General features: G+C 44.2%; 1 protein-coding gene across 3 annotated transcripts in view; it reads right to left on the reverse strand.

Annotated features, from left to right (window-relative positions):
- Positions 1–1,478: 1,478 nt before the first annotated feature.
- The window catches only part of pld1a (phospholipase D1a), a 31,204-nt gene continuing 17,570 nt past the window's right edge, over positions 1,479–15,112 (reverse strand). For all 3 annotated transcript variants that reach the window (XM_030356279.1, XM_030356280.1, XM_030356278.1), the window contains exons 12-26: positions 13,386–13,467; positions 12,929–13,039; positions 12,246–12,431; positions 11,754–11,934; positions 11,059–11,187; positions 10,122–10,240; positions 8,831–8,944; positions 8,139–8,249; positions 7,785–7,873; positions 7,202–7,315; positions 6,778–6,827; positions 6,016–6,150; positions 5,330–5,483; positions 4,740–4,857; positions 1,479–4,491 (exon numbers count right to left, since the gene is read on the reverse strand). In XM_030356279.1, the coding sequence (XP_030212139.1) occupies positions 4,267–4,491; positions 4,740–4,857; positions 5,330–5,483; positions 6,016–6,150; positions 6,778–6,827; positions 7,202–7,315; positions 7,785–7,873; positions 8,139–8,249; positions 8,831–8,944; positions 10,122–10,240; positions 11,059–11,187; positions 11,754–11,934; positions 12,246–12,431; positions 12,929–13,039; positions 13,386–13,467 (1,918 nt within the window). In that variant the 3' untranslated portion in view covers positions 1,479–4,266. The remainder of the gene's footprint in view (positions 4,492–4,739; positions 4,858–5,329; positions 5,484–6,015; positions 6,151–6,777; positions 6,828–7,201; positions 7,316–7,784; positions 7,874–8,138; positions 8,250–8,830; positions 8,945–10,121; positions 10,241–11,058; positions 11,188–11,753; positions 11,935–12,245; positions 12,432–12,928; positions 13,040–13,385; positions 13,468–15,112) is intronic.

Consider the following 15,112-nt stretch of genomic DNA (forward strand, 5'->3'; position numbering starts at 1 on the left):
CTGCAAACAGAGTACAGGAAACACATATTTTCTTGACACAGACATCGTGTACACGCCCATTACTTTTAGGATGATGATGATTTGATCGTGAAAACATTGTTTTACCGCGAGTGAGTGTTAAAAAGAATGAGTGAATGCGGGGGCGCGTGTGTGTATGTGTAAAATAATTAATGAAAGCAGGCGCGCGTCCATCTGTTGAAACACACGCAAACTAAACACGTAACGTATAGGCTATAGTCCATGACAATGTTTATTATCGGGGGGACATATGCATATTAGGAACACAAGTCGATACGCATGCATACAATACTGGTAAGAAACGATGTTTGTTAGGTAGAAGATTATAGTAGTTGCAGATTACTGGGATACTTAAGGTAGATTAAATCACACTGATTCGTCAGACAAGGCATCCCAGAGAGTGGTCAGTGAGAATTGCCCCTGCAGCTCGAGGGAATTCCAGGAACAACGGAGTTTCATCACTTTCAGCCCCTCATATGCAGAGTAATGATCTTGCAGAAAGAGCAGTCCAGACGGACAAGATGATACTGGATAAAGCCAGAGCAGAAAGGAAGGATCCATACCTCAGCTTGCTGGTGTAGGCTACCGTAAAACTCTAGTTGACGGTCTGAAGTTGCCAGCCCAGCTAATGAGTCAACGAGTGAGATCAATGCTCCTAACTACAAGTAAGCAACAACAGCCACAGGTTGTTTGTCAAAAGGTTGTGCATGCCAGCAGAGAGCAGTGCTAGAGCAGGGAGAAGCGATATTATGACCTCAGTGCAAGACCACGGTCAACACTTCGGTGTGGTTCTACAGTCAACAAGCAAAGAGATCTTACAACATCAGCACTAATGAGGGTCAAACTTATCTTCCACACACACGCACACGCGCACACACACCCCAAAGGAGATCCTTGACCTGTGAATGTGAAGGGTGTAGGCGGGTCGCTGCCCTATGGACATTTGTAATAAATATTACAATTTAAAAGTGAGTGAGGCCTTAATCATTATGTTGAATCCAACATTTTGAATTGCACTGAACATACTGAATGTAAGATTTAAAGTTGAATAAGATACTTACCTATGTATAGGCCTACGTTATGGACAGTTGTATATGTGCAATGTTACACTCCAACTGGGCTCCTCCAGACAAGGACGCAGGCTGGCGGTGTTTGAAATCTGATTGTAGACAATGATAGATGACCTGGTGATTTGTCTATCTTGCCATGCAGGAGAACTCCCTGAGTGTGTGCGGTAATCATCCACAGAAACTCCTATAAAATCCTGTACCTTATTTCAATCATTTTGTTCACATGCTAAGAAAGGAAAATATAATTGTAATGGTCACATTGTCACATAAGGATGCCTATTGTGATGTGAAATAAAAAACGGTTGATTAAATACTTTTCAGATTAACTGATAACTGAACGATATCAATGAATATTACAGTTTCGTTAAAAAAAGATAATTACGACAAACAAACAAATCAGACATGTTTATTATGAATTAAAATTATGCTTTAAAAAACAGCAATTTTAAATTATTCCAACTGTACAAAACAAAATTCCATCCTTCATGCTTGAGCCAACAGAAATATGTTACATACGGAAGAGGAAAAACATAGATAATACCCATCTGTGTTAGCATATTCTGACCACACATCAAAAATACTAAATGTCCCAGTTACAACAAGCAGAGATAATCCCCAGCCATATGGGGCATGAGCAAATAGAGCCAAGCTTGAATTTAGACCCAATTCTGCCTTAAAAAATATGTATTCCAAAGTATTCCTCTTTCATAAAATAAGGCAATAAAAGACTTGTTCAATCATAAATAATGCACCAACACATCCCTACTGGTTAAATGAAGAACAAGAGTGATATAACTAGTTCAACTTCTTATTGAGAATTGCATAGGTGTGGCTCTGGAACTTCTTCAGAACCGCTGGTCGCTGGCCAATTCTTTTTGGGTAGCGATGACGAATGATGGGGAGGATACTATATGTTCAGAAGGTGCACACAACAAGCTCGACAATTAAAAAGTTGGTGAATAAATGCGTGTCCAATGGAGCTTTAATGTAGGTGTCACGACGCAAATACACTGTTTCTAAAATAGGTTAAATTTAATTAACATAGACTTAATATAATAAGGATTCAAGTGGCTTTCCATATTCGACATTGCTGGAAAAACTATCGTGGAATTTTTTCATGCAATGCAAAGCGCCAAAAGACAAGTTGAGACTTGGATCATGTGTAAGATTAGAGTTATGTTTCTGGTGAGCAACAATTCTTAATCCCGCCCATGTTTTCGATGAGTGTGAACGGAGAGGAGGAGAGAGGACGGTCCCGTTGTCAGTTTTGGCCATTGGTTACAGAGAAAGCTAGAGAGCGAATCAATGGGTCTTAATGAATTAAGCATATATTTTTTTTTATAATAGATCATAAAAGTAAATCTCAATGCATGGGAAAACCCATCGAACTCGGATGGCGTCGTTCGTACATAAAAAATAAATCGAATAAGAAATGACCTGCACTGCACTGTCTTGGTGGCTGGCATGAGCCTTGTCAAAGTAGGCTAAAACATCTCAACTGTATTAAACTTTAGTAAGCTCTATAAGCCAATAGTGGTTTGAAATGCTGGTAGAGGCTGGTTGTAGATGTTGGTTTTGTTTTTGTGTTTTAGGCACCATTGTCAAAACAAGCCTATAATCCAGAATTGAACAAAGCCTATTCTATTAGATTTAATTTCGATTTCCAACCCAATAAACTAGTTAATCGTTTGCGTCCTATTGCTAATTTCACTGTCATTGTGTCTTTCATCTGTAGGGTATGTGGAAGTTTTGGCTAGCTTAAGTTGCATTTGAACTCACTTTTAAACACCAAAGCTATCAACTACGCGAAAGGCATCAGTGGACGGATTCTCGATTGAATCTTTCAATCATTCAGACTTTGACGTTGACCACAAGACGAATCGATTTAAAAGAACATTACAAATTGGTGGTCATAACAGCGGTTGGCTTTAAAATGAACTGCCAAAGTTAAACAGAGTTAAACAAAGTTAAAGTCTGAAGCGAGTTTGAACAATCCAGTCAAAACATAACTGAACTGGAGATGACCTGGCCAAGTCATCTTTCAACCAGAGGTGCTTCTGATTTAAAACGTGTGTGTGTGAGTGTGCGTGCATGCGTGCGTGCGTGTGCGCGCGCCTGTGTGTGCGTGTGTGTGTGTGTGCGAGAAGCAGAACCTTAATTTAAATAATGTTCAACAGTTTTGAAACCCAACCGATATAAACAGTAGCCTACTAAATGCTTGTAATCTTACTTGAAAGAGTGTTGGCCTACTTTGGAAGATATGATGGTTCTTCACATATCCACGGGGTCGATGCGGAAAAAGTTATCTTTCATACTCAAGAGAAGACGCAACTCCAAAATAGCATCCATAGTAGAAAAGAAAAATATTATTTGGTAAGCTCATACACAACATACAGAAAAAATCCACCCCTATTGAACTCACTCAATCACATGCATTGCACCTCTGGTGGGAATACTTCACTCAATGACATTTGATGGTGTCACAGTCCTCGTATGGGCAGTAGAGGCAGATCTCTGCATCTGGTTCGAAGATGAGCCGATTGAAAGAAATGAGCGATGCTATTGGTCCCTTATAAAAAATCCTGCTTGTCTTCAGGTATCATTTGGATGACTCTGAACTTTGAACTCCTAAACTATTCGATACTCCCAGCCACAGTTGGGTCTTAATTATTTTCCCTAAAAAAATGAATTGCCTCATTCCTCAAATCAATGCATTGAGGAATGACCGGCTGACCTTCGTGGCATGGCAGAGATTCGGCGAAACCTTATGAAAAAACCTTACTGGTCCTTCTTTTTTCGTTGTCTAAGATCCAAGCATCGTCAAGCCTCTCTTGAAGAGCACACAGTGTGAATGCTGTCTAACCGCGTGCGGGGGGTGTCTTCTCCCAAGCACTTGGGGCCAATTGACCCTTTTGTCCCTTACTAATCAATCAAGATCACTGGGGTCTCAAACATGAACTGAAATTAAGTTGACTCCTTGGGATTGGTCAGTTGCCTGGTTGGTCAAATCCCCAAATACCAGAAGAAGAAGTAGGGATGGTCTGAGATATTCATCTAGTAGACCTATCCAATATATCCTCGGTATGGTCTTCAACAAGGAGGTTCATCATAATGGACGTCAGGGTTGGGCAAGTTTTTTTTAGTAGGAGGGTTGAGCAGATGTCTGTCTCCGACCGCTTTAGGTCCAGATCTCTGTGGGAACCATGGCCTCCTTGGTGCCCACTGAGGGCATGAGATTCTCCTCCGACAGGAAGTCCAGCGGGAACTGGACCAGGAAGCCACGGATCTTGCGGAGCTCTTCTCGAGCGCGGATGGGGTCGGTCTGGGCCAGGCCCGCCTTCACCTGGTACTGCTCCAGCTCAGACATGTTCCGCACAAGGGAAGTGGGCAGGCACCGGAACACCTACACACACACACACACACACACACACACACACACACACACACACACACACACACACACACACACACACACACACACACACACACACACACACACACACACACACACACACACACAAACAGGGGGCAGTAATGAGAAGAGTTGTTATTAACCTTAAATATTGGGCACGGACATTTACATGTATTGCATAATATGCTCTGTAATATTGGTGTAATGGAAGTATTCAGAGGGGCCACAGTAATCCTAACCTTCTCGTAGATAGTGGCGTTTCGGCCAGCCGTGGCCATCCACACGTCCTTATAGAAGCGATCGCTGACGGGGTCAGACAGGTCGATGGTGGCATCGCTGTGACCCCCAAGGATGGTGCTGTAATGGTTGACCAGGGGACAGGTAGACAGACAGACAGACAGAAACCGAGAGAGACACATGATGCAGACAGAGAGAAAGGAGACAGATGGGAGGACATTAAGAGAGAGAGGGGAGGAGAGACAAAGAGAGAGAGACAGAACTTCTAACTATAATTATTACATAGGATACTCGTTCAATCACATAAAAAGCGGCACTAATCTTTTCCAAAAGTGAAACTCAGGACTACAGAGGAACCCATACACACTGTGTTTAGATGGATGATACGTCAGGCTTTAAAGGTGTAGAAAGACACTTTCTGTAATGCAAAACAAGTCTCCTCTCTGCCCTGACGTGAGATCCATAACAGCAATAAATCCAACTGCAACACGTTTTGGAGGTATAATTTTGAATAATCTAGCCCTAACCCCAACCCTAACCCTTGCTAGGAAATGTTATGAGCAAAGCACCCTCTGCCCCCATGGACACACACCGGAAGCACTCCAGGCGGAGCTGCAGGGCATAGGGTCCGGCCTGGTACTCCTTCTCGTCCATCACCGCAGTGACCGTCTCTGAGTCCTGGATGATCACCGCCACCTCGCTGTCCCGCTTTCCCAGCATGCTCCTGTCGTTAATGTTGGCCGAGCCTTGAGGATGCAGACACACACGCACACACGCACACGCATACACACACACACACACACACACACACACACACACACACACACACACACACACACACACACACACACACACACACACACACACACACACACACACACACACACACACACACACACACACACACACACACACACACAGGGAGCTAGGCCACTTTCCATAGAATACAAGATTTTTTGATCAAACAAACCCATCAACTAACTTCATTGTGTGAAGGACAAATTCATAAATATACCAGCAGGGGGCACTACAGGGTAAAACTATACTATTGTTAATCCAGATTAGGTGGGATATATCATAGCCATAGGGAGAAATAAAATGAGAGAATGGACATAAAGGGCTTATGGAAAGTCAAAGTGAATATTTGTATCTTGTCACAGTAAACATTTTTATTTTAACTGCAGAATACCGACGAGAGGACCCAGAAAAGACAGACAGAGGAAGGCAGGCTAACACACACACACACACAGAGACACAGACAAGGACCGGAGCATGTACCGATGATGACGGTGTTGTCGTCGGCGATCAGCATCTTGCTGTGGACGTAGATGAGCTCGGTGACCAGGTGCTCCTCTAGCTCTGCGTGGGTCCGCAGGCCTCCAAACATGATGTAGTTCATCCACTGGTCGTCCACTGGGAGGAGGAGGAGGAGGAGGAGGAGGAGGAGGAGGAGGAGGAGGAGGAGGAGGAGATCATAATCAGGTTATCTGTCTGTATCTCGGCTGAGAGAAGGTCATGAGTCTGGCTAATATAGGCCCGTTCATCTCGTCCCAGGCCTCCTGCTGTGAGATGAGGACTCCCGGGAGTGAGGTTAGTCCCTTACGGAGACACCATTGGTCAGACAACACATGAATACAGACGGACAGCCACAACAACAATACATCAAAAGAGAAAAGGGAGAGGTGAGGAGGGAGAGGAAAAGGGAGGAGAGGAGGGGGATATTGGGGATTAAGACTGAGAGGAGAGGAGAATTACGAGAGGAGGAGTGGTAGAGTAGGAGATGCGATACGGAAAAGGTAGGAGAAAGAGAAGGGAAAAAAAGAGAGAAGGAGGAAGGGAGATAGGGTGACGAGGGGAGTGAGGAGACGAAGGAGGAGCATGAGAAGAAAGGTGGTGGTAGAAGAGGTGAAAGGGAGCAGTTAGGAGAGAAGGTTATAGAATGAAAGAGAGGAACGGGAGAAGGAAAGTGAGGAGAAGAGTTAATCATAAATTGACACATAAATCCCACTCACGCCCCTCTCTCTGTCCTTTTGTACTTACTCTCCTTCTTCAGCTGAGATATAATGGAGCATTCCCCTCGGATCATAGTCCTGATGGGATAGCAGAACAGAACATTTGAGCTCCATCATAATCCGAATATGTAAATTCAAAAGAAAATAATAGAACTTTTAGAATTAATAGTATTATTATCATGAATATCTTATACTATTAACTATTATCCCTTATTGACAAAATTCAGGATAATTAAATCTATAAACATTTTCTATGACTTTTTTAATATTATTATGAATACAATAATAGCAGGTTTGGTATACATTTTACTTGAATACAAAAATATGAAAATAAATTCAATCATTGTACATTGTTCTATGAATCTAAAGATAAATAGTTAGCGAGGTTTTAGGGATAACACAGAGGATGGTCTCCATCCCCCTGGCCTTCAGCGGGTGTAAGGGGGGCTCACCTGTAGTTGAAATGCATGACGGCCTGAAGAGCGTTTCCTCCCCCAGTGGTGATGTCCCCCTCGAACCCGGGGAGCAGCGGTGTCACCACGTACACACGGTACCTCTTACCCTCCCTACACACGCACACGCACACGCACACACACACGCACACGCACATTGTGAAGCCTCCGGTTGAATATTTCAAAGTCCTTTTCATATTTCCTTGACCTCATGACATTTCCCATCAAGGTCCAGGAGAAGTTGTAAGGAATGAAGAAAGGACGTCATTCTATTGACTCCTCGGATGGAGCCACAAAGTTTGCTCCAAATATATTCAAAGTGTCTTTGTGCATCATGGAAAGAAAGAAATCCGTAATGTATTATTATTATATGATGTATACACACATGAAAGGTGTTGAGAACATACAGGATGCAATGACATATACACACACTGTGTGGTACCCTAAGATCTACGTCATACATGTGTGAAAAAGTATACAAACACTCGTGTGCACTAGACAAACTGCACCTGATCCTTGATCAAACACAAGTGCTCGTGTGTGTGTGTGCCGGATGGCTTTCAGGAACAGAACACCAGCGTACTTGTGTGCTCGGATGATCCTCTCGATGATGGCGTCGCCGATTTTGTTGTACACCATGCGGTTGTCTGCGCAGCTTATGAAGAACTGGTTCTTTACCAACAGACCGGAGAGAGGGACCAAAGGTCAGCAACAAGACATGTGACCACCAACAACACCCACCAAAAGGTCATTGTCTTCACTGCTTGTGTTCTCATTCCTTTTAAATGTTGAAGCTCTTCTCTTCCCGCAAGGAATATTAACATTTATTACAATTATGGACGATGCTCTATTTATACAGCACTTTTATTTCCCAAATTATTGATAAAGGGCTTATAGCAACATTTAACCCAAGTTCAAGTCTGAGCAAATGACCTACCTCTATGTAAATGTAGTGTTTGCTCTTGATGATGACCTGAACGTAGGCGTTGTGAATGGACTCCTCGTGGTACTTGATCCCTGCCGACCAGTCAGCTGCCGATCGCAGCACCTACATTATACACGAGAAAAGAGGAGATTAGAGGGGAAGAGTAGAGTGGAGGAGGGTAAAGTAGAGCAGATGAAATGAGTACATTGCTGGTAAATTGACTGGCCCTTGAAGCTATTGCAGAAATCATCATGTGTCTGATGTGATAAATTGCAGCCAACAAATTTCTCCAACGGGGGATTAATAGAGTTATATCTAATCTAAACTAATCTTAAATGAAAGCCCTCACTACAGGGCTGGTTCTTCCTCAGTTACTCCAAGTGGTACAACCTAGCTCTCCTTTTACATTGCACATCGATGTCCGAGACCCCCAGGTTCTTCTCCACATTAACCCGTTTGCTACCTTTCTGTCCCAGAAGGTCCCACAGGTATTGGAGGTCACGTGGTTACTTAAAGTTTTGACATATCCCACATCTTTATTGGGGCGACATGTTGCGGCTGAAACTTAGAAAGTAGAGCCAGTTACCGTACAGGGATGGCTGCGAGTCGAACACCCAAGAACTACTCAACTCACCTTCCCCAATCCCCATTGTGTGTGCAAGAGTGGCAGAGGGACTATTGAATTGATTGGCAGGTTCTCTAACCTGTACTTTGGTGTTGACGCAGTCTGGAACCTGGTAGTGCAGGTTGCTGCCGCAGGAGTGGGACTTGGGCAGCAGACAGGGGTAGGAGAGAGATCGATACTTGGGCTTCATGATCTGGAGGAGAGAGAGAGATAGATACAAAGTAGGAAGGAGAGGGATGAGAACGTTAAAAAGGAGAGTTAGAAAAAAACGGTGGGAAGTAAGAGTAAGAGACAAAGGCAGCTTGAACTTACCTGTAAACTTCACTGAACGTACGCTTCTACATTTGAGTCGTACAGTATTTTATTCTTCCCAATTTAACTTTGGGATTTTTGCATCAAATCTTAGACTCTTTGTCATTAAATATGTATATTTCCCATACCAAAAAAGGTAAGAGAATAAGAGGAAAGAAATAGACGAATGAACGAAACCATGACTAAGAGTGGAAATTTCCATGATGTTAAAGTGAATCTCGTAATGTTGTTTGAATGAGAGAGTCACAGGGCTTTCAACAGCTTAAGCAGTGTGTCCGAGTGTCTCGAGGGTGTGTGTGTGTGTGTGTGTGTGTGTGTGTGTGTGTGTGTGTGTGTGTGTGTGTGTGTGTGTGTGTGTGTGTGTGTGTGTGTGTGTGTGTGTGTGTGTGTGGGTGTGTGTGTGTGGGTGTGTGTGTGTGGGTGTGTGTTAGTTCTATGGAAGGTCTGGGTGTTCTCATTGGAAAAAATAGTTACTATTAACATTTCGTGAACACTGAATGCCGAAAATCTTGTTGTGTCATTGCATCAACCTGCAGGTTACAAAGTTAATTGTAGCTAAATTTAAATATTTCCTGTCATCTAACACTTTTGGCCGAAATTTCTTATAATAAAGGATTAAGTGCTCCACAGAACTGCATTGCCATCCAACCTACCATGTTTAGCCTGCACTATTCTCCTCTGCAGCGTCTCAGAGCTCAAATACATAAAACATTTGTATTAAGACTTGTTTCTTGAGTAAAGAAAGCGCTGTACTTTCAGTGAGTAAACGACAAATGAGTTACATCCAAAAGCACAATGGTTTGACTATTCCTTTTACTAATGATTGCCCTCTACGAGTTATCGCTGTTAATCGATAACTAAAGGCACATGAAATTGCAATGCCAGACATTCACATGTGTTAGATGTGCACACATCATTTCACCTGTTTTGTGTTTGCACTAAAGCATGCATCATTTCATTTGCTTTGTGCACATTTTCACGTAAAAGGTATTTTTTCCGAAGCATTGTGCCGATTTAGACATGACATGTCTTTAACCAATCAGAAACTGTCTCTGTACCTTAGTGAAGTTCCAGCGCTGTATGAAGTGTCTTGCCACGTCCCTTGCTGCGTTGCCGTGGACGACCGAGGCGATGTCATGCCAGGGCATCCTGGGAGTGGTGTAGCGGTCAATGAAGTCTACGAGAGAAAGACAAACACACACACACACACACGCACACACACACGCACACACACACACGCACGCACACACACGCAAACAGAGAGAGACTTAATATGCTGAAAATAGTTTTATTTCCATAAGAGAAAACTCCTTGTTATGCACAGATTTACCTACAAAGTGCAGTATGTAACTACATGTTGGAAAAATGGATATCGAACACCATTACGAATAGAAAATAAACAGAGCTATCAGTGAGAGTGACAGGCAGAGGGAGAGCGAGGCAGCGAGAGAGACAACCATAGCAACACAGCTGGGCAAATCTACATTCTCAAACACACACCCCAGTCTTTAGACATAACACATTCACAACACTCACTCTGAATGCTGTATTTGTGCTATGTCTTAGGGGGTTATAGAAGTAGTGTTGGAGCGACACACCAATGCCGACAGATTTTCAGTTATGTCATTAAAGACTGGGCTGTGTGTTTGAGAATGTTGATTTGCCAGCTGCGTTGCTATGGGGGTCTCTCTCGCTCCCTCGCTCTCTCTAGTCTCACTCCATTGCTCTGTTTATTTTCTATTCATAATTGTCAGTATTGTCAGTATGTTAATTATATTCAGACTTAACATACTGAGCAAGAATGGCCCATTTGACATGGGCACTCTCATAACCGGTTTTACAATGTATACGTTCGGCCAGTTAAAGCAGTGCCAGGCACGCCAATTCCAACCTTCACATTCAACGACACCAACCTGGCGATGGATCGACAGCTGTTCACATATGTGTGTGTGCGCGTGCGCGTGCGTGCATGACTTGCGTGCGTGTTTGCCGCACCGTCAAACGGTTTCTCCAGCTGGATCCAGTCCTTGTAGACAAAGTTGCAGTAGTCCTTCCCGTGCCAGAAGCGAGTGTTCCCCAGCAGCTCGACCCCGTCTGTCTTCAGGCTGTGCAGCGAGCCACTGGCTGCACACACACACACACACACACACACACACACACACACACACACACACACACACACACACACACACACACACACACACACACACACACACACACACACACACACACACCTTTTTAATAAACAGTTGAAAACACAATTTCTATCAAAATAATAATTGATATGTTCTTCATACTACGGTTTAGAAATAATAATAAAAAGGTTTAGGGTCACATCATCAATACAAACATTGATCATCTGGGCAACAACATTTACAAGGAAAATTGAATTAGTTTTCTCAATCGAATCAAACAATTTAATTCAATTTAATTAAACCTGGTTGTTTAGCGATAGGGATGGGGAATGACACTCAGCAGGATTACAGCCCTGTGACTTGACGGCCAAGAGATTTTCTATGGGCCCTGTACGGTTTGGGTACCCGTCCCTAGCAGAGAGGCAGAGAGGCAGATAGAGAGGCAATGACGGCCACATGGCCACCGGTGAAATCCCTGCTCTGCTCACGTAACACAACCCACGCACGCACGCACGCACGCACGCACGCACGCAGGCACGCACGCACCACACACACCTGTGCTGTCCAGGCTGCTGACGCTGTCGGCCGGCTGCAGGCCGTGTTTCTGAAGACGTCGGGAGAGGTTGAAGCGGGTCCGCCGGTTTCGACCAATCCCCTTCAGCTTGGGCAGCTCGGCAGCCTCGCAGGGCTCCGCCCCGCATCCGTTGCTGCGGGAGACGGCTTTAGCGGAGCCGGCCTTGGGGGGATGGAGAAGAGAGACGGACAAACTCGTTTTTTATTGCTCATCCCTCGTCCTATTGGCTTCATCAGTCACAACCTTGACACCCGAATGGCTGATGATAAAAAGTGTGTTTGTGTGTGTATGTACATGTGTATAGGTGTGTGTGTGTGTGTGCGCGCGTGCGTGCGTGCGTGCGTGCGTGCGTATGTATGTATGTATGTATGTATGTATGTGTGTGTGTGTGTGTGTGTGTGTGTGTGTGTGTGTGTGTGTGTGTGTGTGTGTGTGTGTGTGTGTGTGTGTGTGTGTGTGTGTGTGTGTCCAACCTGCTCCAGGGCCACGGAGTGCGTGACACTCCCCACGTCCGTGAGCCGATGCTCCCGGTCGTCCCAGCGACCGTACGCCAGGTCGATCCCGCCGACGAAGGCCACCGATTGGTCGATGACGACCAGCTTCTCGTGGTGCGCCCACAGGTAGACGGAGGAGGAGACGTGGTCGGGGTGGCGCATCACCTGACCGGGAACACACACACACACCTGGGCTGCTTACACGGCACTGCACATCATAACACACACACACACACACTAGCACAAGCACAAATTCACGCACTAACTCACGCACACACGCACGCACACACAGAGATTCAGTTGCTCTGCTGTGGAATTCTAAAACACATTTTCAACTTGTGTGATGACTTAATAAGTAACTTATAAATAACGTGATAAACGTCATAATGTTTCCTAAATGCAGGGGGAATACAAATTCCCCCTGTAGATGGCACTAGTCTTACTCAATATATCACGTATACTAAGTAACACATGGTGTATTGATTATTGCTATACCTAGAGAAAAGATTAAGAATATTTCAAATTTTGGACATCGTAAGGACAATGTTTTGTCTTATTAGACAAAATACTACTGCTATAGCTGACACGTTCCTCCACCTCCAAGACCTCCCCGCACTCCTAACCCCTAACCCTGCTATCCCATAATAGCCCCGAGGCGGCACCTTGATGTTGGGGTGCAGGTGTGCCAGGGTCCTCTTGCTGTAGCCAGAGTTGATGCCGAGGGCGAGCTCCACCTCCTTGTAGAGCATCACGAAGATCCGCACTCCCTGTTGCTATGGGGAACGGGTGAGAGGGAGGATGTGAACACTGCTGTCTTCTTTCTCCTGCTGTACATGTTGCTTATTGTAGGTGGTGCATTTTGTGTATTGCTCAAGGGATTTAGTTACATTAAATACATGAACATACTTTGAATGCATTTGATTTTGTAAGTTGTTTATAGGATTTATTTGGTCACTGGAGGCATACTCATCGTCCCAACGTTAAACGTGTTAAAACCTAGTATTACTGTGTCAATGATGTACATAAAGAATACATTATTTTAATTAATGATTTATTGATTTGAGACAATGCATGAACAAAGTAGGAAGCGGGATCTTCTTGTTTGAGTGCCTGACTTACTGCCTTGCGTTTCAGGGTGCAGTCCAGCCGCCACCTGTTGCCCTCCACCACTGGCCTCTTCAGGAAGATCTCTGGACTCAGCCTGGGTGAGAGACCAAGAGAGACCAAGAGAGACCAAGAGAGAGAAAGAAAACAGAGAGAGAGCTACATTCTCAAATTCTCTCACACAGTTTTTGTTGTGAATGTGAGATTGACCACAAAACGCAGCACAGAGTGACCCTTGTTCTGCTGTTAAGTTGATATACTTTTATAATCAACCTTAATTATCCCAGTATAGCAGTTGAAATGCTTGCTAAGCACAAAAAACATTGAATCCAACGCTACCCATCTGACAGTTAAGTGGTGATGGCTTCATGCAAGTGCTTCCATCTGTGCAACCTTGAGCTAATATTTGAAAAGATATAATCATGGCCAGTAGGTTATTGTCTAAACATAAGCCTGGTAATTATGTGGCTGGTAGTGTCTCAAATCAGACAAGCTCAGATCTGCAACTGGGTTTCTTCGTAAAATAAAATGTCTGTAAAGGCTGCTGCCCCCAACAAGTTCTGCTAAAACCCAGTAGGACTGCTGGGCTCTAGGTTACTTGCGTGGTAATACGGTGCCAGTGGTGTTATCCTTTATTTATAAGCAACATTTTGTAGGGGTAGCACTCAGGGTGGCAAATACACTTTTACGAGGAGGCATGTGCCACCCCAGACTGCCTCCGTAGATATGCCTGTGCTGCTAGCCATGTCCTGTAGTCACCATGGTGCTCTCTGAATGACCGCTAACTATCCTGGCTCTGGTTTCACTGGCAGGGGAGAGAACGCCTCTTGAACCGGCTGCAATGTATCATGGACCTGAGGGTCATGTTGTATGAGGGCGGGTTGAGTGAAGGCTTGTGAAAGAGGAGTCAAAAGTTCAATGCATGCCATTTCATTGTGTATTCAGTTCTTCATTTCACTGAAGAACTGATAATAGGAAGCAGGTGCTTCTTTATGAGCCTGTAAAGGGGTAATCGTTACATTTCTAAAGAGAGGAGGAGAGGACAGAGTTTGAAACGCCAATGAGAGCAACACGTCAATCTTTATTGGAGGTAGAATTAGGTTCTTAGGGGGAACACGGTAATGCTTTGGTACACAGCATCCTTGGACCGATATCTACCATCAAACGAGAACGGAAGTCTGTAGACTAAAAAAAACGTTGATACCAGTCAAGATTTATCGCTCAAAGTTTACTGAGATTGGGCAATAGGCGGAGCTGTAGCAATCGACAAAGAATGCATATTCCCTGATATATTTCCTTTGACTTACAGTCATGACCCCTGTACACATTTCTCTCTCCTCACAAATGTTCCTAAGGAACCCATAACCTGTAACAACACGGCCAACAGGCTTCCCGATCTCCCCACATTTTTGTAGAGACCTTCATAATCAAATAAAATCAAAACCATTGGTTCTGTTGTGTTTATAAGGCAGTTCTGAAGCCTTGTTCCAAAATAAAATAAAACATTAAAACCCGGAAACTTGTGAAATTTGACCCGAACACAGAAGGAGTTATTTGTTGGAACAGAATTTTGCACTGAGGAACATAAAAACCTGGGGATATAGGCAGGCCTGCCTTAACCTGCCATTGGGCCCTGGGGCAGAGAGGTTTCGTAGGCCCCCTGAGAGGGGATCTTACAATGAAGATGTGTAACTTTTTTCCGACATTTTGCCATTATTGACGGGGGGGGGGGTGTGGTGTCA

Source organism: Gadus morhua, chromosome 5, assembly GCF_902167405.1.
Source record: "Gadus morhua chromosome 5, gadMor3.0, whole genome shotgun sequence".
NCBI classification, from domain to species: Eukaryota; Metazoa; Chordata; class Actinopteri; order Gadiformes; family Gadidae; genus Gadus; species Gadus morhua.